This window comes from Stylophora pistillata, chromosome 7 (assembly GCF_964205215.1).
Source record: "Stylophora pistillata chromosome 7, jaStyPist1.2, whole genome shotgun sequence".
Classification (NCBI taxonomy): Eukaryota; Metazoa; Cnidaria; class Anthozoa; order Scleractinia; family Pocilloporidae; genus Stylophora; species Stylophora pistillata.
In genome coordinates this window covers 2,202,099-2,227,055 of record NC_142525.1, presented here as the reverse complement: position 1 = coordinate 2,227,055, position 24,957 = coordinate 2,202,099, and the positions used below count along the sequence as shown (strand labels likewise).

General features: G+C 38.8%; 3 protein-coding genes and 2 long non-coding RNA genes across 16 annotated transcripts in view; 3 read left to right on the top strand and 2 right to left on the bottom strand.

Annotated features, from left to right (window-relative positions):
* Positions 1 to 71: 71 nt before the first annotated feature.
* Positions 72 to 10,213, top strand: LOC148726129 (uncharacterized). Its single transcript, XR_015989254.1, has 13 exons — positions 72 to 225; positions 1,110 to 1,308; positions 1,844 to 1,966; positions 2,047 to 2,126; positions 2,228 to 2,266; positions 2,939 to 3,035; positions 3,546 to 3,614; positions 4,075 to 4,152; positions 4,571 to 4,715; positions 5,431 to 5,490; positions 9,710 to 9,762; positions 9,871 to 9,919; positions 10,125 to 10,213. It is a non-coding gene; the product is annotated as an uncharacterized LOC148726129 (long non-coding RNA).
* The window catches only part of LOC148726120 (DNA polymerase alpha catalytic subunit-like), a 121,773-nt gene continuing 107,015 nt past the window's right edge, over positions 10,200 to 24,957 (top strand). For 9 of the 12 annotated variants that reach the window (XR_015989234.1, XR_015989233.1, XR_015989232.1 and 6 more), the window contains exons 1-21: positions 10,200 to 10,339; positions 10,805 to 10,923; positions 14,189 to 14,238; positions 14,378 to 14,444; positions 15,324 to 15,378; positions 15,515 to 15,574; positions 15,998 to 16,053; positions 16,733 to 16,790; positions 17,326 to 17,385; positions 17,531 to 17,584; positions 17,689 to 17,763; positions 18,686 to 18,759; positions 19,112 to 19,176; positions 19,328 to 19,365; positions 19,666 to 19,728; positions 20,153 to 20,209; positions 20,424 to 20,508; positions 21,139 to 21,200; positions 21,907 to 21,996; positions 22,369 to 22,428; positions 22,969 to 23,025. Coding sequence is in view for 8 of the 12 variants with exons in the window: in XM_088726616.1 (XP_088582742.1) it covers positions 14,425 to 14,444; positions 15,324 to 15,378; positions 15,515 to 15,574; positions 15,998 to 16,053; positions 16,733 to 16,790; positions 17,326 to 17,385; positions 17,531 to 17,584; positions 17,689 to 17,763; positions 18,686 to 18,759; positions 19,112 to 19,176; positions 19,328 to 19,365; positions 19,666 to 19,728; positions 20,153 to 20,209; positions 20,424 to 20,508; positions 21,139 to 21,200; positions 21,907 to 21,996; positions 22,369 to 22,428; positions 22,969 to 23,025 (1,089 nt within the window). In the remaining 4 variants the exon portion in view is untranslated. Of the gene's footprint in view, positions 10,340 to 10,804; positions 10,924 to 13,232; positions 13,329 to 14,187; positions 14,239 to 14,377; positions 14,445 to 15,323; positions 15,379 to 15,514; positions 15,575 to 15,997; positions 16,054 to 16,732; positions 16,791 to 17,325; positions 17,386 to 17,530; positions 17,585 to 17,688; positions 17,764 to 18,685; positions 18,760 to 19,111; positions 19,177 to 19,327; positions 19,366 to 19,665; positions 19,729 to 20,152; positions 20,210 to 20,423; positions 20,509 to 21,138; positions 21,201 to 21,906; positions 21,997 to 22,368; positions 22,429 to 22,968; positions 23,026 to 24,957 lie in introns of those variants that run through there. The other 3 variants (XM_088726622.1, XM_088726615.1, XM_088726614.1) reach the window with 3 other exon arrangements.
* Positions 10,937 to 11,858, bottom strand: LOC148726128 (uncharacterized). Its single transcript, XM_088726675.1, has 2 exons — positions 11,709 to 11,858; positions 10,937 to 11,363 (listed from the first exon to the last, which is right to left on the bottom strand). The coding sequence occupies exons 1-2, from the start codon at positions 11,856 to 11,858 to the stop codon at positions 11,109 to 11,111; spliced, it is 405 nt and encodes a 134-aa protein (XP_088582801.1). The 3' UTR covers positions 10,937 to 11,108.
* LOC148726124 (uncharacterized) overlaps positions 11,708 to 24,957 on the bottom strand; it is a 40,837-nt gene continuing 27,587 nt past the window's right edge. The window contains exon 6 of the long non-coding RNA XR_015989264.1: positions 11,708 to 12,174. This is a non-coding gene — a long non-coding RNA (uncharacterized LOC148726124). The remainder of the gene's footprint in view (positions 12,175 to 24,957) is intronic.
* On the top strand, positions 23,033 to 24,952 carry LOC148726127 (uncharacterized). The gene has a single exon (XM_088726659.1). The coding sequence runs from the start codon at positions 23,695 to 23,697 to the stop codon at positions 24,790 to 24,792; it is 1,098 nt and encodes a 365-aa protein (XP_088582785.1). The 5' UTR covers positions 23,033 to 23,694; the 3' UTR covers positions 24,793 to 24,952.

Below are 24,957 nucleotides of genomic sequence, written 5' to 3'. Positions count from 1 at the left end.
GATTTTTAGTTTATTTGTGGCAAAACTGCAATTTGAACTCCTGGCAAACTTACGGCTCTCGATGATTTGTTCTCGCACGCTATCATTTTCACGACTACAAGGGAAACCGAAGCAGGAAAATGAAAGGCTTGGGTCAAATTTTTCCTTATTTGAAATACGTCAGATTTATTTGAAATTTCTTGGAAAGAGGCGCCATAGAAACGTTTTCAGGTGTGAGGAGAAATCGTGAGTTGATATTATTGTTAGGGCTTTTTACTGAGTATGAAAACCTCCCAATTACTTGATTGCGGTCCTCGACTTCCATTTCCCCACAGAGTTTGCAAAATCACATGTTTTCTCTGTTTCATCTGTTTATCTGTAAATTGTGACTCATCAGTAACTGAGAAAGCGGATTTTCTCGTAGGAAAGTGAAACCATGCATTTTTTACTAACACTTAGAATTTGCATAACTGCTTACCATCCTTGTATTCTCCAAATAAAAATAACCACTATTATATACCGCTCTTTCTTGTTAATTTTAAAAGAATGCCTACTCCTCTGAAATAGAACTGAAAACTTTCGTCCCCGCTTCAAGACGGTCTCAATGTGGTCATTTGTCAACCGTCAAAACATACACGATTTTTACCACCAGCCTTTCCGCAAACCTATAGTTCTGAAAAAGGGTTTTCAAGCTACCACGAAAAGCGTTCTCCGACAAACAGACACTTGAATATATATAGATATCTTATTAAACGTTTTGTTGTGTCGTATCGCTGAGTATTTTACGAGTTGTGCAGTATTTGGAAAATATACAGCGGACACTCTCGTAGGAAAGTAAAGCCATGCATTTCTCAGCGAAAACTAGGAGGCCAAACACTAGTGTGCCGTATTTTTAAAAATACGGCACAACTCGTAAAATACTCAGCGATACAACACAACAGAACGTCTAATATGAGATTTATTATCCAACATGGCAAATTGTTATTTCAGTGCGGGCGAATGTCTTACTGGTTCTCTCTCTGGAGTACAAATACCGGGAGATAGTTGTACTTGTTTTGGGCGTTGTTTTTACTCTGCGAAGCACATTTGGATAATAACTTAAATATGTTATTAAACGTTTTGTTTTGTAGTATCGCGGAGTATTTTTCGAGTTCTGCCGAAGATTGGTTAGAGCGCTAGACTGTTGTGCGGGAGGTCGAGGTCGATCGCTCGAGCCCCGGCCGGACCAACACTCAAGGTCTTAAAATAACTGAGGAGAATGCGCTACTTTTCTATAATATCAAGAAATGGATAGACATTCTAGCCTTCTCGGATAAGGACGAATAAACCGTAGGTCCCGTTTCCTGCATCTATTAATTAGTTAATTTTGTTAGGCAGGGGACATTGAAGAACCCACTCACGAGATTACTGTGATGTGGTCTGGCCTGTTTATTGGGAATTGGGGGGAGGGGGCATCTAGATCTTAAAAATGAGTTTCCTTCGATTGTTTGTAAACTGCTTATGCAGTCCGGCCAAAGTCCCTCGAAAAGTGTTGTGGTGCGCATTTGATCATATCCGTATGTTAATTTGCGCAATATAAATATCAAATTAGTATTATTGTTATTATTATTATTATTATCGCAGAGAAATCAACTGAATGCTACATTCTAATCAGGCAGCATAGGGTACACAGGGTACACACGGGTACACAGGTTACACAGGGTACACAGGGTACACAGGGTACACAGGGAGTCTATATGGAGACTGGGTAACAGGGAGTCTATATGGAGACTGCCATGAATTACTTGCCAGTGAGTGCACTTCGACAACACAGAAACTGTGAAACAGTCGACTAACTCGTGATCTACTTTCCCTACCCTACTAGGTACAAATTTTATCTACGCTCACCATATTTGGAAATCACCCTTTCGCGCCATTGTTAATTCAAGTTTGTTCAAGATGGCGCCAACTTCAACAGCAGAAGGCACTACAACAGAGACCCAAGATGGTAAATTTTCTGGCATTTAAAGTCATGTATGTTTGTTCTGGCAACAGTCATTATTCACTTTTAAGTCAATTATTCGGCAGATTTCTAATCGACGCGGCGATCTACTCGAACTGTCAAGCGCAATGCCGGGAAGACTTCGGCGCTTGATAAAATGATTAAGGTAAGAGATTTTGCCCTAAAAAGTTCTGCTCATGTCTTACTAGTTTTTGCTATTTTTCTCGAGTGCATAATAAACCAACTTTATTGTGAATTCTTCACCAGGAAATTTCGTGAGACTGGAGAGAGAGATCGACGTTTGAGGTATAAAGTTAACTGCACAAGTAGAGCGGCCATGATCGATAATTCTAAACGTGAACAGTTGCTGATTTCTGTACACTTTTACGGTTTATCGTGATATCTGGACCAGCTAGATAATACAGGCCATTGAAATCTTTGAAATCGTTTTCTTTGATTTGATTGGAGACCGGTTAGGATGAAAGCTGGGCGACCTCAACATATGTTTCATCATGAAAATGAATTAAAGCTATGTACTGTTGACTAGTAAACCATTCTAATAAGCGGCAGTCAGTTTATAAGAACGTTTGAGGATCGTGTGATTGTGTTGCTAAAAGGATCAAACTCTAACTCGCAGGATCTGATTGTTCATTCTCCCTTCTAGCCGCTAATTCCTGATTCATTCTCTTCACACATCTAAGGAAGGTCACTTTGTGAAGATGCCCCCCCCCCCCTGTAAAGACTTCCCTCACCACCCCTCCCATCTCATCCTCCAAGCAATGACATATTCAAACAGAAATCTCCCAAACTTTTCGATATATTTCTTTGGATTAAGGTTGTAAGTGATATTGTGGCTTATTCCCTTTTCTGTGACCATCTATGCATACTAAACATAAATCATCACCACAGGGAAAACTATACTGCCATGGTTTTAATACACTCATTCCCAAAATTTAGACTCAAATTGTTTCCCACCAGGTTGGAAATATTGAAGATATTTATCAGGTGGTGAATGAAGATGAATACTCTGACATTGTTAGGAAACGACAGGAGGAAGATTGGGTTGTTGATGATGGTAAGAGCTGTGTTCATAGATGTGTGGAACGGTTTTCTTTTTAGGGTTCTTGCTGAATTATAGGGTCAACACCAAACTTCAAGTTGGGTCATAAATTACAAAGTCTTTTAAACCTTTACACAATAATGTCAGCATGGATATTCTCCATACATTTTCAAAGGTGTTGACTAGGAGAATTTGAGTAAAATTATGTCTTTAGTTGGTGATCATTTGGTTTATTCTCCTGACCTTAATATGTGATTCAGGGGTGATATTGTAAGGAGAAATTAGATGCTAGTCACTCCAAGGGGTTTAAAGGTTAAAAGACGAATTCATGTTTGCAAATTTTTGGATCCCTCTAGCCAAAGACAAGGGTATGAAAAAAATCTTCTTTCTTTGCATTACTAACTAATGACACCAATGCAGAGTAAATGGAAGGGAATGTTATCCTTATAATTATGCTATGAACAATGTTTTTTCTGCTCTGGTATTGTCTGCATACACGAGATTTGAATGTGCTTTCCTTTTTAGATGGGACTGGATATGTGGATGATGGACGAGAAATATTTGATGACGATCTTGATGATGAGCCATCAACTGGTCAGTTGATAAATAATTAGTGACTGATTATTAATAATTAATCTTTTTTTTCATTTGTTTCAAGTAACTTCCAGAAGCAGGGGTTTCATTTAAATGTTTTCAGTAGGAGGGCAACTGGTTTTCACAGGCAGGCAAAACTTTTTAAACCTCTGTATAAGATAAACTTTCCTCCAGCTCATCAAACCAGATGGGCAAAAGCATCCTCACAATGGATCAATTTGCCCAGTGCCCGGCCCCTAATGAAACCCCTGCAGAGGTGATTTATGGAAAACTGTTTGAATTTTTCCGGAAAGAGTGTCCCCAAATTCAAGCCAAAGAGGCCGGCATGCTTGAGCTTGCTATTGTTGATGTGAATATCTTTCTAATCTTGTTGGAGAATGTGCTCTAGAAATCATCATAATTATTATAATGTTGTGTAATATTTACTCCAACAAGCTACTTATTATCTCATCATTTAAAGAATGTGAAAAAGCCAACAGCGAAGCCAAAGACAATTAACAAGATGCTGTTAGCTGCAAGTGCCAAAGCAAAGGTTACAGTAAGTGTCACGTTTACGGATACGAACTCTAATCTTTTTTACTTATGCAACTCTTCCCTTTTTAGCACAAAGACACTAAGAAACTTTCAATGACTTTCTATTAAATTCGTTAGCGCGCTTTGTTTGATTTCTAATCCGTGACTAGCGATTATCCGCTCGAAGCTAGCTACACAGAGCACTGTTCATTTCTATTTCCCCTACGTCAAAGTGTAAGAACTAGATTCGCCTTCTATTAGCAAGTAGTTCAGTTGCGAGGAGTCACTGTAGAGAAACCATTTCAGAGCCGAACAGAGTTTAGGAGTTCTCTACCCCTGAGTCGAGATCCAATGGAAGTTACGCTTGTAATATTCCCATTTTTAACATTTGTAGTTTCGTACTCTTTCGGTTTTCCTTATACCTTCATGTATCTGTTCTATAGTTTTTACCGCCTGTGTTGTACAAAGACTGCCAGCTTAAGTGAATAAAGAGTTTGATGCTTCTACTTGTCTAAAGTTCAACACTGTGGTTATACTGGCAAACTCTGGTGCACAACACCATGTGTCTGCGGCATCGGGAACGCAACAGTAAGTGTGCTGAACACATTTTTTTCTTACTAAAGACTTTGACCTTGATAGTAACATTAACTAGTGATTGTGTAGTCTGATTGTACAAGCAAGAGGAGTAGTCCTGGGAATGACTGTTGTCAGAAGGAGTGACCAAAGTCTGGGGCGGGTCTAGGATTTAGTCAAGGGGGGTTCGGAGAATTGCCTAAGGGTATGTTCCCCCGGGATATTTTTAAAATAAGGTCTTCGGAAACATGACTTCCAGCATTTTCAGGAATAATTTAGTGGGTTTGACCGAACCACCCAAACCACCCCTGGATCTGCCCTAGCAAAATTTTAACAACTTAATCAAAAGGCATTTGAGTTGTTGTCCCTTGGGTGCAACAAGCTCAGTCTCTGTTAATTGATTGGTCAGTTTTGGGTAATGTTATCGGCTGTAACACTCTTGAAGCGTAAGTCAGTCCAGATTAGTTAGTTTTGCTCCACTGGTATTGTTAGTTTATTCTGTTTGGTTCTTTTGTTCTGTAAATGTCATAAATTTTTTGTTTGTGTGGTCAGTAGTTGTTGACATCTGCTGACAAGAATGTGTTCTAAGTTAGAGAGCCAGCTTTCTCTTTACTGTAATGGGATTGATTGTTGTGTAGATGGAGGAAATGCTGCACTGAAATTTGCATGGTCAAGCTCTAACTAATTGTTCAATTTAAGTACAGTTTTCCTATAAACTGCTATTTTGCAGACTGAAGTAACATCTATTGGTGAAGATGATCTGTTAAATGATCTTCTTAACGAAGTGGAGGTATGCATAAGAAATGGAAGCATGCCTTTAATATTTTGATAGACCCTCTAATTGATTACTCTGGGTGAAAGTGGTTTGAAAAAATAGAAGGAAAATATGGTTTGCTCCTGAGTCCAAGTTTTTCCTGTCCTCAATCAAATCAAGGTCACTGATGCCAATCAGACCTCCCTTGACAAAATTAAATGTTTTTGTTCAGACTTTATGTAATACACATTACATATTTCTCCATTGTACAAGTCAACTAACAAGTTGCTCAGTGTGTTTGACTTTTGAAACAATATTGTTTCATTAATATTTGATAAATAGATTAGGAGCTGAAGATTTTTATAGACATTATACAAGGCTGCACTCTAAGGAAAATTGAATGGAGCCCAGTTCTCTGAAACTGAAATCCAGGGTGCCCAGCACATGCTTTGTATGAAAAACTAAAATTCCTGAGTCGCCCACAAGCAAAAGTAAGGTGTCAGGGATCCCTGGGTGCTGCTAGACCATAGCCTTGCAATAGTTGATCAGGGCAATCAGTCTGCTGAGCATTTTACACCAGTTGGGAAAGGAGATTTGTGACCTCTCACGCGAAAATGTACACTAACGGCTATCCGTTCGAACGTCAAAACACACGGCTAGTGAAGGGATGACAAACGGATGGCCAAGGCGATTGAAACGGCTAACATGAACGGCTGAACAGGCGAAGAAAAATTTTGAACGGCTCAAAGTGAACGGCTGAACGGCTGAAAAAAATTTTTGAACGGTCCAAAGTGAACGGCTGAACGGCTGTGGAAAATTTTTGAACGGCTCACGGCTCTTGGTAAACGGCTGAGGAAAAGTTTTGAACGGCTGACAGTGAACGGCTGAACGGCTGACAGTGAACGGCTGAATGGCTGTAGAAAAATTTTGAACGGCTGACGGTGAACGGCCGAACGGCTGTGGCAAATTTTTGAACGGTTGAGCGAGTAAAGATGATAATCATTTTAAATCAACAACCAGATTACTTTGACACAGAGCAAAGAAAACAAACATCATTCAATTTTCAGCTGAATATCGACTTTGCGGTTGCGTTTCCGACATTAACTCAGAACCTGTTTTTTAAAGTTCAAAATCAAACATTCCTGTGCACATTTCTCGTTAAATATCTACCAGTAACAAAGATACAGAGAACTAAGGTTATTTTAGGTGGACGAAACCATCTCTTTGCGTCAATAAGAACGAGCGGTGTCTACACTTGTCAAAGCATAACATTCGCCTCAAGCGAAATTTGCATAACGCACGGTGGTGTTTGATATTTTGCAAAAGGTAACGCAACGTTCAGTTCAGCCAATCAACTTCCACTCTAAAGCGCATTGTCTTGACAACTACATGGAATTTAAAACTTGCTACAACCCCTCATCAAATCACCAAAATGGATGAAGGCGATCAAGTTGAGTTATTAATTGACAAAGAGGAAATCGTGGGGAAAGTGAAACAGTTTCTTCAAGCTGGATGCAGATGTTCTCGGGGCATTAAAGGTGGTCATTGTTCTCAACAATTCTCGGAAGCAGCTGTACTTGTAAATTTGAATAACTGTATGGAACTATCACATGGCGAACTCGACTTAGTCATACTGGCCAACATCCAAGCATTCAACTTTGTTGCCCGTATCATAACACCTTGGCGCTTCATTGAAGAGATATTTTTGGACGTGACCTTTCGCGTAAATGAAGCAGTTGCTTTCTTACATGAAATAAAAACAAGACTGAAACACCGAAGCAAAGTGTAATCTCTGGGGGAGTAATTAGGCCAAAGGACTAAATGGCTATTTATACACGGCGGCAAACATGAGCGAGAAACAAATTGTAGGAGGAGATTGCACACTTAACTGACTGACGGATTGTACAGCGGTTATTTTTGAGCGCTCGCGAAAAAAACCTTCATTTCAAGAGTTCATGCCAGCATGGATCGAGAGCGTGAAATCCTAAAGTACATCTGCAATGAACGCCTCGATTTATTGGAGGTACTAAAGGAAACTGAAATCAAACTGCAAGAGACAGCTGCAGCTTTACCAGAAGGACACGATTTGTCTTCTGTTATGGAGAATTATCGTTCTGTTGTTGTAAGTGTCGAGAACATGCTGAAGGGACTAGATGAATTGGAGGAGAAAGTAAAATCGACACTTTTGTGACAGCTGTTCTTAGAGCAATTTATCAAACAACGGCTCTTTTAGGGGCCACCAAACACAGTAAAGTGTTGACCAACTGAACAAGACTGACACCTTGTTTTTGAAATTTCATTTAGTCTTGACTAGCAAATTTGATCGGTAAATCTCATCAAGGAAACAGCCGTAATTTCAAGAATTTCTTACTTTTGACTAATTTATTTACTGCAATGTTTTGAGAAAACTTTGCAAGCTCTGAGAGCCGCGCAATCAAATTGAAAGAAAACAACAGGAAATTTCACTAAAAAGAGTTAGCGTTCTTAAAGGAAGTGGCATGGTTGGTACCAAATACTGTTGTTGGCGTGAGTGTAAGACAGACTCAAGATGTGCCGATAAAAGGCAAAAATCAATCAAAGAGTTAGAGGAATAGGGGAAGAAAGTATTCATTCCTTTCCCAAAACCTTTGCGAGACTTGGCAAAGTGTAAGCGTTGGCTAGTGGCTTGTTCACGTTCAACGGTAAAAGGCCTAAATGCCCAGAAACCCTACAATATAGGCCGAGGGCCAAAATAACTCCGGACAATGATTTTAATCAAGGCTTTACAAAGGCACGCAGAAGTAAATCAAATCCGTTAGAACACGGAGCAAGAAAAAGTAAATGCGATTATGCGCTTCCATTAACTTGGAATCGGTCGTTTTAAGACTGAAATAAAGAGAAGAAAGCGACCCGCAACAGCTACAACACTGAACCTTAAGAACTGATGTACGTTCGAATCAACGCGCGCGGCACAAGCTGAAAACACTCAAGATGATGTAACGATCAATACAGTTAAAAAAAAATTGCTCTAAACTTCCAGGAACAGATTGCTCATTTCAGTTGACGGCTGAAATTTCCGATAAGGAAACAACATTCCAGGACACCCACATCTACAAAGTCGAACGATTCGAAAAAAACACAGTCCTTGATGTGTGTACTCATTTTAAACAGCATTTCGGAATACGCACTTTAGTTCCTGTCACCCGTAAGGTGTTAAAAAAAATCTTATTTAAGGGGAGGCCCTCAGACCTCTCAGAACAAACTCTTCTCAAAAAATATTACAAGAGAAAATTGCAAACTTCAAAGCACGTCTGCTATAGAACTTGTTTATGCGGCTAAGCATTTTTCTGAACTGATGAACAACAGTTGAGAATTTTGTCTCAACGGACGGCCGAAACCCCAGCCATGCGAACTGTTGAATTTTAATTACTTTTCCCAAGGGGTAACCGGCTGAACCAATAATTATTAGTTTTTTGGAACGGATAACACCAGCAGTACGAACGGATGCAAATTTTTTTGAACGGATAACACAAGCCGTGCGAACGGATGCAAGTTTTTTTTGAACGGATAACCCAAGCCGTGCGAACAGATACTATATTTTTTTGAACGGATGACCCAAGCCGTGCGAACGGATGCTAATTTTTTTGAACGGATAACCCAAGCCGTGGGAACGGATGCTATATTTTTTTGAACGGATAACCCAAGACGTGCGAACGGATGCTATTTTCTTTTGCACGGGTAACCCTGGCCGTGCGAACGGATGCACATTTTTTTGAACGGCTGGTGAATGGCAAGTGAACGGCAAAACGCCTTCGAACGGATAGCCGTTAGTGTACGTTTTCGCGTGAGAGGTCACATTTATTATAAATTATAACATAACCAAAGTAAAGAGCGCGCTCTGATTGGTCAATTTAGCGTCCCCCATTTGCCCATGGGTGTACGCTGCTGATGTGAGCAAATGCAAAGACTATTTTTCCGCACGCGCTTGTTTTTTTCTGGTCACGTAAGATTTGTTAAATAAAAGGGAACTCTTTGGCTACAATGTATCAATGTTATGTTGTAAAACAAATGGTAAACACCACAGCTTACACTATTGAGTTATGGATGCACTTGGGAGGTTTGCTAAGCACTCAAGAAGCTAGAGTCGCTCTTGGCTATCGCCTCGAGCGACTCTTACGCTTCTTTCATGCTTAGCAACCTCCCGCGTGCATCCATAACTCAATAGTGTACGCTGTGGTGTTTACCATTTTTTAATTATCTTATTCCATGTATTCAGCAACCAAGACCAGCTCCAGTGAAATTTTCAAAGGGAAAACCATAAGTTTTGAAGTATTTCTTGCAGTATTGTAATGTATCTCTGAAAGAGTTTTGCATTATTTCCTTGGAGATTCAGACTCATGATATTTATGGTCTAAAATTGTTTTTTAATTTTTCTAGAACTCCAACATCAGCTTTACCAACTGGTAGCACACCAAGACAACTTCAGGTCTGTCTTCTTGTTGTATTTAGAAGGGTTGAATTGGGTAATAAGTTGTCCTAAGATCCTTGATTGCCCGTTACACAGCCAGGAGAAATCCACTGGCACAAGAATGATCCTTTTTATCTGTGGGAGTCACCAAAGAGGAATATCCCCCTTCAATATCTCATTATCTCTCTCTGTTACTGAACAACAATCATCTGGACCACGGCAGAATATTTTTAAAGTTGAACCAAGATCTCTGCCCAAACCCAGACACACCAAAAATTTACCAGCCAAGGGAAAAACTGTTGTGAAATGTGAGCCATCAGAGAGAGAGGAAGGAAGGTATAGCAGCATGGTTGGAGATCCATCAAGAGTAACGAAGGAGGAGAGTTATGAGGCAGCTATGGATATGGATTCAGGGATGGATGGTAAGCATGAAGAATGGTCTGTAATAGTCACCTTTAGTTTATCTTAGGTGATCAGAAGTACATGAAAGATCTTTAAGAAATACTGCCTTATGGGATAGTCTTCATTAATTATACCTCTGGGAAAGACTGGAATTAGGTATCTCCGGATGGAGTTTTGAGAACTCAGCTCCTTTAGTTTGAAAGATAAAACCATCAAGTAGTTTTTAGGTTTAGACACAAAGGAGCATAATTGTACTTCTCATTAAATATTTATATTTATCCATATAAAAATTATTTTTGTTTTGTTGTATTATTTAGATATACTTTTTGGATATATATTATATATTTATATTGCTGATTTAGTGTTAACTGGTTTACACCAGCTGTTCCCTCTCAATTCAGCTGAAGGGTGTAATCAGGGTAAATAAAGATTTTTATTCAATTATATTTTATTTTAATTTATGGACCATCACAAGTTGATATTTGATGATTGTCTTTCCAGATGATCCTATGATGGGTTGTGATGGCTTTGGAGGAGATGACCTTGGTGATGTAGAAGCAATCCAGGCATTATCAAATGTGGAAACAAATCCTGATGAAAAACCCAGTGTAAAAGTGAAGGTAGTGTAAAGGCTCCAAGAAGTGCTCTCTCTTCTACACCTCTCCCTTTAAAAGACAAATAAGAAGGGAAGAAATTAATTTATGGGGGTGGGCTATTTATAGTGATGTTTTTAACAGAGAATTTGGATAAGGGTGGAAACAGTTATTTTACAGTTCAATCAAAATCTTAATGTTGCCAAAGATTCTCATGTACCCATTATGACCAGTGATCGTGGGTTGATTCCATCAAATGGAAGCAAGTTGGGGCATAGCTTTTCATCCACAAAGCCTTCAAATGTTGCTCCATTGACATTCCCCCGATAAAGGTCAATATCAATCATACCTTCTGTACAAATAATAGGAATGGCGGTCATGCGCGGTCCCCAGTTCTGTGCCATACGTTTCACCTCAGCTCTTTTACCTATCGGGCTATAACCATTTGTACGTTTAAGTCTTTTGTCCTGATAAATTAAAATAAAACAAAACAAAACAAAAACTAAAACAAAGTGAGACCACTATGCGATCAGGGCTAAATAATAGCAAAACAGAGAAGGAAATGTTGTGTTAGACAACAAATAAACATACAAATCCGCTTTCATCCAAGAACATCAACATCTCGGGATCCAGGAGACAAACATCAGACCTAAAAAGTACTCTGTCTGCTTCAGATCTTTAAAGGGAAATTGTTGTCAGCTTTAAAATGCGTGATTATGACAATAATAATAATAATCAAACGTGTTTTTTGTCTTAAATTTACATGAGCAAGGAAAATCAAAAGCAACACTGACAAGAAATATTTGACAAACCCTTTTTCGGCTAAAACGGTTCCGTTTCAAATACAGCAATATGCCCGAAAGAGCACGTTCTAACCCTGTCTGTTCGTAGATATTCTGTGCAATTTCTGAGAGGGTTTTTTCCGGGTGGTCAAGTACCGCTTCCATTATTACAAACTCCATGTGCGGATGCAGAAGAAAACTATTTCACGGTCGTCCCAAAGTCTCTGCTTTGACTTCACCAGAATTTAAGCATTTTGTTACGTGGCGAAGAATGGTTTTCGGCGACATGTACAAAGCAACCGCTACCTCGTCAACGCTGTATGATAAACACTCTTTCATCCATATTGCCCGCCATCTCAAGTCTTCGCTGTACGGTCGAGGCATTGTTCTGAGCTTTTGGTGAGATTTATTGGATGTTTCCCAGACTACCTTTCGGCATTGTCGCGTAGGCTTTCACGCTTTCTCTGGACAACCTTTGTCGAAACAGCTGTATAAACTGCCAGGTAAACAGAAAGGAAAGGGTTCAATTTCATCTAGTGTACTCCAAGCTGTTTTCAGTCACTCACAATTTAGTCATTCTCTTAGGTACTGTCTACTTGTGTGGAAAAGTCTGGATTGAATCTGCAAAAATTTACATCAGGTGAAGTATCTACTTTTAAACATAGTTAACTATGTTTTAAATTAGTTCATTTTGGATGTAAAAACCTGTTACGCTGTATGTTCACAAGAGAGAAAACAAGGAAGTCAGAACAAGAGAGAGTTAGATAACTAACCTTTAAACACCCAGAAGTAATTAATATGTAACTTCTCCTTATAATATCCATACATCATCCAGCAAACAGGTAATGAGAATATTCAAACTAATCAGGTGTGGGTTGTTATTCTTAGCTAACACCAATTTCTGGTAATTTACTTACAAGGAAATATGTTAGGCTCTTAGACTTAGCCAAACCATTCTTTTTTTTTTTTTACCCTTTCACTCTCAAGATCTCCTAAATAATTCTCTTTACTAATAATTTATGTAAATTTTATTTCACAAAATCAGCAAAAATACAGTAAACTAATAGTCACCTTTAGTTTATCTTAGGTGATCAGAAGTACATGAAAGATCTTTAAGAAATACTGCCTTATGGGATAGTCTTCATTAATTATACCTGTGGGAAAGATTGGAATTAGGTATCTCCCGATGGAGTTTTGAGAACTCAGGTCCTTTAGTTTGAAAAATAAAACCATCAAGTAGTTTTTAGGTTTAGACACAAAGGAGCATAATTGTAGTTCTCATTATTAAATATTTATATTTATCCATATAAAAATTATTTTTCTTTTGTTGTATTATTTAGATATACTTTTTGGATATATATTATATATTTATATTGCTGATTTAGTGTTAACTGGTTTACACCAGCTGTTCCCTCTCAATTCAGCTGAATGGTCTAATCAGGGTAAATAAAGATTTTTATTCAATTATATTTTATTTTAATTTATGGACCATCACAAGTTTATATTTGATGATTGTTTTTCCAGGTGATCCTATGATGGGTTGTGATGGCTTTGGAGGAGATGACCTTGGTGATGTAGAAGCAATCCAGGCATTATCAAATGTGGAAACAAATCCTGATGAAAAACCCAGTGTAAAAGTGAAAAGTGAAGGTAGTGTAAATGCTCCAAGAAGTGCTCTCTCTTCTACACCTCTCCCTTCTAAAGCTTCTTGTTTCAACTCCCCTTCCCCTCCCTTTTGAAGCTAGTAGTTTCAACTCCCCCTCCCTTCTGAAGCTTGTAGTTTCAACTCCTCTCCCCTCTCCCTTCTAAAGCTTCTAGTTTTAACTCCCTACCCCTCCCTGCCACACCCTTTCCCTTTCTGAAGAATACATTTTTGTCCTCCCACATCCCTTGAAACTAAAACTTGGCTAATGTTTTTATTCTTTTGGACTGAATAGTGTCTTGGTACAGAATATTACAACTAGTATGTAAAGGCTTCTATTGGTCCTCATGATAAATGTTGTTGACTTTGGAACAAAAGAACTGCTTACTGTACAGGGAAGTCACTAAAGCCAGATGATAGAGAACAAAAGTTCTGGCAATTTGGTTTCTATCAATGAGGCTATAATGAAACCCTTCTCTAGCACCCAGCCCTTAAGAATCAATGAGGCTTCCAAAGGGTTTTGTACAAAGTTAGATTCATAGGAAGGCTCCCCAGGGGCTTTGTACAGAGTTGGATCCTTAGGAATTAATGGGGCTCCCAAGGGGTTTTGTACAGAGTTAGATCCCAAGGAATTAATGAGGCTCCTTAGGGGTTTTGTACGGAGTTAGATCCCTAGGAATTCATGAGGCTCCCTAGGCGTTTTGTATAGAGGTTGTGTACTGTTGAACTTTCAGGAATTCACAGTGGTTTTCAACAATAACAACAGGTATTGCAGGGTGTGCATTTTACAACTTACTACCTGGGAAGAAGGAGAACACTGCTAATGTTTATACTTTTAAAAGGTAATTAATTGCTCTTTTGATTGTAGGTTGAAACAACTGAAAAGCAGACAGACAGAAAATGTGCTCTCCCACAAAAGTATGTAAAGTTATTTGAAAATGTGCTTTCCTAATGAAAATCACATAGCTAATGAAAAAATGGTTATTGAGTTGTCTTATGATTCTTGGAATCTATCTTTTGCTTGGTATTTTTTTAAACATCATTTTTGTATTTTCAGAACAAAAGAAATTTCTGATGACTCTGCCTGGGAGACAATTCTAGAGAATGAAGAATCACATCAAGAGGTAATAAATAACAAACCATTTTACTACAGTTTTTAACAAAATTATTATGTTTTGCAAAATTTTTGTTGTAGTTGGTTCCTCATGTGCTTTCCTATTAGTGCCCAAGTTGGAGCAGTAATAACCAATCATGTTAAAAATTTGTTAAATTTCATTTTTTGATTAGTGAGTATGATTAGAAATTATAACATAATAAACATTGTATGCATTGGCAGATTGGTCAATTCAATTTCCAAGGGGATGCTTTGTTAGGTTTTAGAACCCGTGGTAACTAGTTATGTCATTAAAGCAATAGAACACATTTTGTGGGCTCTTTGATTAATCCACTTGGGATGTTTGGAGAACACAAGTATTAAGCTTTCGTAAGGTTCTACCAACATGCAACATAACTATGGGATCTCTACTTATGGAACTTTTATTCTAATTTTTTTTCCTTTGATCTCTATTCTAATAGACTGATGTGTCATGTCAATTATTTGTACATGTCAGTGACCAACATGAAAGCCTATGGTACTTTGGTCACTGAGCACATCTTCGCTGCATATTGTTATACTTTTTATTCTCTTTAATTGATGGAATTTTTCTTTTTGTATATGTTGTAGTTCAATTTTATACTTGGTTCAAATTTTATTTTCCTTTGTTCTTGGTCATGTTAATGTATGATAGTGAGATTGAAACAAAGGCAAATTAAATTTGAACCAAGGATAAAATTGAACTACAACATATATACTGTTGATCAATGTTATAAATTTTGTAAATAGTGCATAACAATAAACTTGACTTGACTTGACATCCAGCATGGCTTTGTCAGGCTATAGAGCCCAGAAAAATAAGTTTTATTGCTTAACTAGATTTGATTGTTTACTTTTGTTGTAACTCTAGGTTCTGTCAGATGTCAGTGTCGACTCCTCTACTCTCCCACTTCAGGAAGTTAATGGTAAGTGCAGAATCTAGAAGATGACTAATTTTTCACAAATTTCCTCAATGGAGGAGTTCCGTTCTGCCATGATGTACCTTTTCACTCTTACTAAAATAATCATGTAATTTATCTGATTTTGAATTAACAATTTCAGGAGAAAAAGTTCTCAAGTTTTACTGGTTTGATGCTTATGAAGATAGATATAAACTGCCAGGTAAACAGAAGTGGAGTTCATTTTATTTGTTTTTAAGCATGTTGATTAATTTGGCAGCTGTAATAGCTGATGTGGACCTGCTGTCCTAACCCACCCATCCCACCCCAGGGGAGGACATCCATCACACAGTAATCTCGTGTGTGGGAAATTAACGTCTCCTACCCCAACCCTGCAGGAGGCGGGACCTCCATTTATTCGTCCCTATCCGAGAAGACTAGAATATCTAACCATTTCTTGATGTTCTAGAAAGGTAGCAAATTCTTCTCAATTATTTGAAGACCTTGAGTGTTGGTCCGGCCGGGGCTCGAAGCCTCAACCTCCTACACTACAGTCCAGCGCTCTATCCATTGAGCGCTTTATCTCAATTTCACTGAGTGTACTCCAAGCTGTTTTCAGTTGCTTACAATTTAGTCATTCTCTTAGGTACTGTCTACTTGTTTGGTAAAGTCTGGATTAAATCTGCAAAAACATAATGTCAGGTGAGGTATCTAATTTTAAATTATTAATTTTAGATGTAAAACCCTGTTACACTGTATGTTCACAAGAGAGAAAACAAGGAAGTCAGAACAAGAGAGAGTTAGAAAAGTAACCCTTAGACACCCAGAAGTGATTAATATGTAACTTCTCCTTATGATATCCATAAATTATCCAGCAAACAGGTAATGAGAATATTCATACTAATCAGGTGTGGGTTGTTATTCTTATCTAACACCAAATTCTGGTAACTTACTCACAAGGAAATATGTAGAGGAGAGAATTACCAAGTAGATCTTTGGAGTTAAAGAGTTGAAAAAAGCCAAGTCAGAGAAAAAGTTCTGTTAGGCTCTTACACTGAGGCAAACCATTCTTTATTTTTATTTTTACCCTTTCACTCTCAAGATCTAATGAATAATTCTCTTTACTGTCTATCATACAATTCCTAGGATGTAAGTTTGGAGAATTTGGTATTGGATCAACTATTTATCCCTCAATTGATATTTTTCTCTTTTCTCATCGCTTGTTTGCTTGAAACTTTATTGATTTTGTGAGGAGAAATTCTGTTTTGGTCATGCATAGAAGTTACAGGTTTAAACATAGTTTTTGTAATTGGTGTAGTCAATCTACTTTAAAAGAGGAGAAACAGTAACATTTTGTTTGTGATTACCGTTATTGTTGCAGTTGTTCTGTGGCAGTCAAGAACATAGAGAGGCAGATCTTTATTCTTCCACGAGAAAAGGTGTGATAATAAAGCCATTTCATAGTTGTGTACTTAGTTGCCAAGCCTTTGATTTGGAGTGAGGCTGAAGGTGACCTTGTCGTGATAGAGACCTGTATCTAGTTAGCGTGATAACAAAGTGATTTTCATTTGAAAGACAGCAAGGTTTGTATCGTAACAAGGTCACCCCTAGCCTCACTCCCGTTCAAAGGCTTGGCCACCAAGCATGTAACTGTAAAATGGACTATTAATTAACACTTCTGCATTGTAAATGAAAATATGTTTTGACTTCTTCAACCACAAAAGAAATAACTTGAACTAGTAAACTAAGGAATAAGGAAAGTATAAGGAAAAGATGGCATCTTATTGATTAATGCCAAGAACATTTTCCAAGTTACTTTTATTCAATCATGCATTTTTTAATTTATTTTTTTCCTATTTTTCTTGATATGCAAAAAGGAAACAAGAACCACTTGAGGTTACTTGATTTCTTCATCTTTTAATGTCTTTTTTTGTTGTTTTGGGTATACATTTGCCTTTTTATTTAATCAAACAGAAACATGAAGTCGATGGCACTGAAACAAATGAACCAGTTGGTTTTATTGACATGTATCAGGTAAAAACAAAAGAGGGAATCATTTACACTATTTTATTGTAATTGTCTCCTTAAATGTAGAATGTAAAATATTTGATTTTTTTTTCTTGTACATTTTTTTTTTCCAATGACTTAAAGGTAAGTTTCCATGTTCTTTCTTTGCCAGGAATTCAATGAGAAGATTGCAACAAAACACAAAATTATGAAGTTCATCTCAAGGGTAAACTTGAATATACTAGTATATGTTTGCTGGATACTGATCAGTGTATTTCAAATCGCGTTTAATTTTTTTTTCCTCTAAAGTGTTGTCATGTGTCTGTTTAGAAAATTCAAAAGGCTTATGCTTTTGAGATTGAAGATGTCCCTGTCACATCTGAGTACTTGGAGGTTAGATATTCAGTAAGTCAGAAACCTGTTTATTGGTGGCATAAACTTTAAGAAATATTACCTCATTGTATAATTATAATTACTAATATTTTTACTAACATTTTAGGGAAATGCTAGAAAATTGTCCATCAGATTGATTAATTTGCTGAGAGCTAATACCCTGGGTTTATTCAAAATCAAACTCTGAGGTTGCTGTTTGATCTTATTTGTTTCACTCCCAGGGGAGACTCTTAAGGAATTTCCCCCTAAAATACCAAATTTTTATATTCTTGGGGAGATAGGTAATGAGGAAAATAGTCATGTAGCCCTTTGACCCCTGAGAATGATTGACTTCTAGTTTCTCGTTACTCTATCACTGCTGAGTCAAATAGTATGGTCAGGAGAATTAAGGAAATGATCACTGTTTGGAAGCGAAACGGAAATCAAACAAACACGTTTATTCGTAACACGGTAAACGGTAAACTCACAGTAAACATGGTAAATACTAACGACTGCCAAACAAATTGCCACTCAAAAAACTCAAAACTTTTAACTCCTCTAAAGACACTTCCACACATCAATAAAAACGTCCGCGTGATTTGTTCACGACACTTTAATGCGAGTTGCGTGCGCACAAGTTCGGTAACTTCTTCTTAACAATCACAAACTCTAGAAGTTCTCGATTGGTGAATAAATTCTCCTTGACAGCACCTTAGCAAATGTGTAGAGAACAGTATGGAGAATATGCATAGTGATGTTATGGGGGTAAAGGGCTGAGAGATTTGATTGGATTTGACATCAAATTCTTAGCACCAAAATGATAGGGAATGTGTAGTACAAAGTGCAGAGAATTGAAACTTAAATATTTGAGCTGGCAGTGGAGACAACAGTATCAAATTTCCCTGTCTTAAGAGAGAAGATTACCTGAAAATTGTCCTCATTTGTTTCTGGACAGGCAGACGGCCCTCAGTTACCATCGGACCTGTCTGGACAAACATTCAGTCATGTGTTTGGTACTAATACTTCAAGGTAAGGTTCACTTTGGCTTATACCTGGGGGATTTCAAGGGTTGAGGTGTAATTGGGGAGGGGAGGGAGAAGTGAGTCTTCCAGGTGGGGCGGGGGGGGGGGGGGGAGGCAGGTGAGTGTAGGCTATGTGGTGAAGGTAAGGATAAAGTTATATTATTTTTACCCTAACCGTCCCCTCCCACACACACACATCACGCGTCACAAGTGTTATTTATTTACGCCCTAACACTTGCAGCAACAATTGATAACTTTGGAGATATTCCATGCGATTGTTTAACTTCAATGATAATTGATTTTTTGTAGTGTTCCCCTTGGAGGGAGATTTTTTTAAGTTTAGTTCATTTCTATTTCAGTCTTGAACTCCTTTTACTGAATCGCAAGATGAAAGGACCTTGTTGGCTTAATGTCAAGTTACCTCGTGAGTACTTACAGTGATTAAAAAATCAACTCTTTTAACTGAATCTCCTGCATTTCTTTCATTGCCAGTTGTGAGAACTTTGCGTCACCACGGGAAAAAAAAAATATTTCTGAAATTTATGTTCTGTTATTTTTCTTTTCGATGTTTTTAGAGCTTCCTCAACAACCAATGAGCTGGTGCAAAGTAGAGGTTGGTATTCTCACTGCTGGAGCGTTCGCAATATGTATCAAATGTTTTCGGTAAAATGTGTGAGGCTTTGAACAACGCGAGTCGGTGAGAGGTCTGGCACTGAAGAGTACTAGCCCCCTGGCAAACTACTCCTTGACTTGTCCCAAATCTTCCAGCGGGCAGAGAAAAACGCCCGTCTTGTAGCGTACTAACGAGGACTGCTCGCAGGCTCAAAAGCTAACAATACCAATGGCCATTTAGATATGATTTTCAACGAAATTTACTTTAAATTTTTTTTTTTTTTGACATGGTGTCTTGTAGGCTGTAGTCCCCAAACTTGACCTCCTTGAAGTAGCAAGTCAACAGGATCCACCCCCGCCTATGGTAAGAACAGAGATAAAGCAGAGTTTGTTTTTAATAAATGCCGATGTCAGGATTTTCATTTAAAAAAACCTAGTTGCAGCGAACTAGGGTAAAGCAACAGGACCCAGTTATTCAAAAGGCGGATAACGCTCTTCAACGGATAAATCGCAATTCTACGGATGAGTACACAAAACGTACTGCGCTGTCCACCGGATACAGATTTGTCTTTTGTCCATTGGATGGATCTTTATTCGGTGCATAGTCGTCCACCCTTGGGCCTAGCGAGTGCTCTCTAGGCTGAATGAAAAGAAAACCACGGCACTGAACTTTAGCCAGAGGATTTTCTGATCTTTTTGTGTACTGAACGCGTTACGTTGTGTCACAGTGGCTCTATAAGATGCTGCTAACATGAAGAATTTTATACTGTTTTTCTTTCTTCTTGTAGGTTGTCATGAGCCTCAGTTTTCGGACAATGTTGAACACCAAAACTCACACACATGAGGTGAGCTACAATAGTTCATTGAAATCTTGAAATAGCCTTGAAATGGCCTAGCTTACCGTAAAGTCTCTCTGGCTCAGTGATAGTACATCGGAGCTTGGAATCCAATGATCTAAGGCCTGATTCCTCATAAAGACTCAGAACTTTTTCTTTCCCCCACGGTAGTGACACGACTTAAAAACATCATCCTTTAAGTTTTTCCATGTTTTGATTTTAGATCTTTGCTGTGTCAGCTCTGGTTCACCATCAAGTGTCATTAGACAAAGCTGCACCCAAACAGAAGTTTCACTATCATTTCTGTGGTGAGTTTAACAACCATACTTGCTTATAACTTTAATAATAACCTTATTGAAAATGAAACGCCTGTGATAATATTTTGAAATCGGCAATTACTTAGATAACCCGAAAACAAGGAAAATTACTTTAAAAAGAAGCTGAAATTTCAGTGTGGAAATTTTACGCGATATACACAAAGAGAATAATTTATTTGGACCACAGGAATAAATCCAAAGGCGTGATGTTCGATTTCTCTTGGGGATTCTGAATGTTTTCTTTGCCGTCCCACGCTCGTGACAATAGAACAAGCATCTTTGTCCACTTCTTTACCGAGCACAAAACTTACCATCTTTCTTACATTATTTACAGGTTAAATTTGTTTGCAGAATGAGCGTTTAAATCCACAACCCATTCAATTTTCGCGTTAATCAGATTTGGGTAACATTTCGGGTCTGCCCGATTTAAGACGGCGTCATCCGACTTTTGACGCTTCCGTCGGATTTGGGCGTCTCCGTTCGATTTTTGGCGTCTCCGTCCGATTTTGGTCTTTCTATCATGGTTCTGTTTCATGATTCCATGTCAGGTTTTCACGACTTTTTTGAGACGTCTTATTCAGATACAATCACATCTGTATATCTTTTACTTTTCTGTTTCAGCTGTAAGTAAACCCAACGATCAGATGTATCCTTACGACTTTAAAGATGCTGTCAAAAAGAAGGTAAAAAACAAAAATACTTGTCAACTCTACCCGATCATTCAAGAATTCCAGATAAAAGTTACTTAGCCTGTGCCACAGGTCACCAAACCTCTCAGATAAAATTGCCCGAGTCTCGGTCAGCGAAGACAAGCAAGAACGCGGGCGGGAAAAATATGGCGGGAAAGTCAACCGCCCCAGTCAAGTTCTTGCGCTTTTTCGGGCATCTCCCATGACCGCAACTTTGATCAGTTCCATCCAAAAAACGTGACATGTTAAATCTATATTTTTCTTAAAATCTAAAATCGTTTAGGTTTCTATGCTCTTCCCACCTCATGTGCGTAGACATCAGAGAGGGCTCTTTTAGGACTGTTCATGGCCAAGATTCACCGAATTGACCCGGATGTACTTGTGGTATGCGACCTTTATGTTTGAAGTGTTTTTTTAGAGTGATGTTACACCAGCATGCAAAAAGAGAATGTTTAACTGACGTTATAATAATGTCAGATGAAGGAAACTAAGCTATTGCAGCTAAGAAGCAACGGTTTGATCGCAAGACAGTAGATGTGAGGCATCTTCCCTGTCGGGGGATGGGACAGTGCAGAGGAAGGTTTCCTTGGAGAGGGGGGAGGGGCGAGCGGCTCGATAATTGGCAGGATTTGACGTCTCTGCAAACTCGACGAGCAATCTGTAGGCAGTTCTCTTTAATTTCTTATCGTTATCTCATTAGCAAATAAACATGGAGATTACGACATCAGTGAGGGCTCTTTTAGGACTGTTCATGGCCAAGATTCACCGAATTGACCCGGATGTACTTGTGGTATGCGACCTTTATGTTTGAAGTGTTTTTTTAGAGTGATGTTACACCAGCATGCAAAAAGAGAATGTTTAACTGACGTTATAATAATGTAATTTTAGAATTCACTCGATATTCAGCTCTAGCGCACACAAAATTCAAATTCAAATGAATATAGTCACATCCATTCGAAATTTTCATTGTTGAAGTAGCTTTAATAACCTAGAATATTGATTTAATTTTAGCGAACAGGCAGTGTGAGGTCAGAATCATTGCGCCTTAACTTATAAATGGATTCTTGTCGTTGTAGCTCTTCGTTTGAGTCGTAAAATGTCCTCATCACTAATTCTACCACTCATTTTTCCTGTCTTTTTTTTTTGTCTGTTTTTGCTTAAGAGTTATGATATCTATGGCTTTGATCTCGATCTTCTGTTGCACAGAATCAGTGCTTGTAAGGTGAACACTACAGGTTAAACAATCTACGTCTTAACAGTGCGTTAGCAAAACAAAAGGATGATTCATTCTAAAACCTCCAGTCCTTGGGGAAGAGCAGTATACCTCATTACTATACAGTTGGATCTGCAAACGGTCAAGATGATGGGAATCCTTCATTCTGATCCGCTCACAGAACCCATCTTGTTCGTGATTGCCTGCTGCCCCTACAAAAGCCAAGCCCTTTTGCCATGCGAAAAGGCTTTTAATGACCAAACTCGTTCGTCGGCCAGATTTTAGCGTTTTTAATATTTTTGCGTATCATAGAAAAATAAAAAAAGAAAACAAAACTTAATACTCAGTATCTTGTGATCTTGACCGCATGTTTGGTCAAGAACATATGTGTATAATGTTTCTAGGCTCAGTGCATAGGGTCGGTTCTTTCCTATCCTGAAATCTGTGGTTATCTTTCGTTACGCGATGATGTTGCACATAATGTCCGAACCTCCATTAAGATTTTTTAGAATTAAAACTGAATTGAGTTTATTTATGATGTTTCTCTAGATTCCCAATTGGTCTCGCCTTGGACGACTGAAGAGAAGCGTTCTTACCAAGCTTTCTGTAAGTGTCTCGTTCTCACTTTTATATTAGGGACCTTAAGCAGTCACGACGGCAGCGCCAAGGAAGACTTCGATTAAAAATGAATTTCTCCTCTTAGTTAGAATTTCAAAAATGACTGCATGAGCTAACTGTCTCATACGGCGCCACAGCTCAACTTTAGCTTGACGTATAAAAGTAGCGTTCAGTGGATTATAGTTTATGTCTGGATCTGTTGGTTAGCCGTTGTAGTATTGTCGTCAGGTACTCAGTGCTTTCAATAAGACCTGGCACCCGCCGGAGCTTCGGCGGCTATTCTGTTGCGAGTCGCCGGGTATATTTCACCGCGCTCAAGTCGCAGTCGCCACGCTAAGTCGCAATCAAGTCGCTCTCCGGCGGATGTTGTACCGAGGTAGCCACCTATTTCAAATCTTATTGAAAGCACTGGGTACTTGGATAGTTGGTATGTGGGAGAGCCACAGAAAGAAACAATAGGTCGCATCGGGAAAATTGCAATCCACTGAAGACTTCATTAACGCTACCAAGACTGTTCAGATACGTGACGACTACAAACTAGTGTCATTTGATGTGAAATCACAGTTCACAAGTATTCCACTTCAATTGGCATAACAATGTACTGAGACTGCAATCCGACAATCTACCGACCCACTTCCGCAACCGACAGACGACATCATGGACTTGCTAAACATTTACCTAACGTCTACTTACTTTCAGTACAACGGTAAACACTACAAACAGTTACACGGCACTGCCATGGGGTCTCCAGTTTCTGTTGTTATAGCAGAAATTGTGATGCAGAACATCGACGAACGCGCCCTTTCGACTTGCCGACAAACGATACTGCTTTGGTTACATTACGTTAGCGACACATTCACCTTCGTTGGACACGACGAAATCGACGCATTCCACCACCACCTTAACGAACAAAACACTGACATACAGTTTACTAGAGAAGTCGAAGAAAATGGTAAACTTCCTTTTCTAGGCTGCCTGGTAAGCCACAACGACAACTCATTACGGACGACAGTTTACAGGAAACCGACACACACCGACAGATTACTAGACGAGTCATCCTACAACCCTACATCACACAAAGCCACAACTATCAGAACTCTAACACGACGCGCACAACTAGTATGCGACTCGACAGACAGCTTATCCGACGAGAACAAATACCTTCACCGTGTTTTTTCGAAGAACAACTACAACAACGACTTCATCCGACGAAACACTCACCGACCCACTACCGAAACAAACGACACTGCAACCCCTACCACTACAGCAACTATATCGTACATAAGAGGGATGTCTGAAAACATCTCGCGCATCTTACTACCCTTCAATATCCGCGTCGCCCACAAACCCATCACCACACTACGTCAGTTACTAACCAACGTTAAAGACAAAGACGAACCGAGGAACAGACAGGGAACGATTTATAAGATCAATTGTTCCGACTGCCAAGCCTCCTACATCGGTGAGACTGGCAGAAACCTCACAACAAGACTGACCGAACACAGACGGGCGACGAGGAAAGGTGATGTCAGCAATCACATTGCTGAACACCATCAACTTACCAACCACAACATTGACTGGGACTCTGCGCAATGCCTAACCTACGGCACTGACTATTTTCAACGACTGACTCTGGAAAGCTGGTTTACTAACTTAGAACAGACTCCGCTAAACAGATGTCAACAACTACCCGCTCCATACAAACGACTCATTCACGACCTAAACATCACAAACGACCGAAAAAGAACGACCTAACTTTACCGACAGATCGAAACAGACTAATCACGACCGACTTACGTCACTTGAGTCTTACAGCCAATAACATCACGGCAAAACCAACTGATCATTTTACACGAACTGGAATAAGAACATTCTACTGACAACAATCATTCACTTGACTCTGATGATGACTTCCGCACA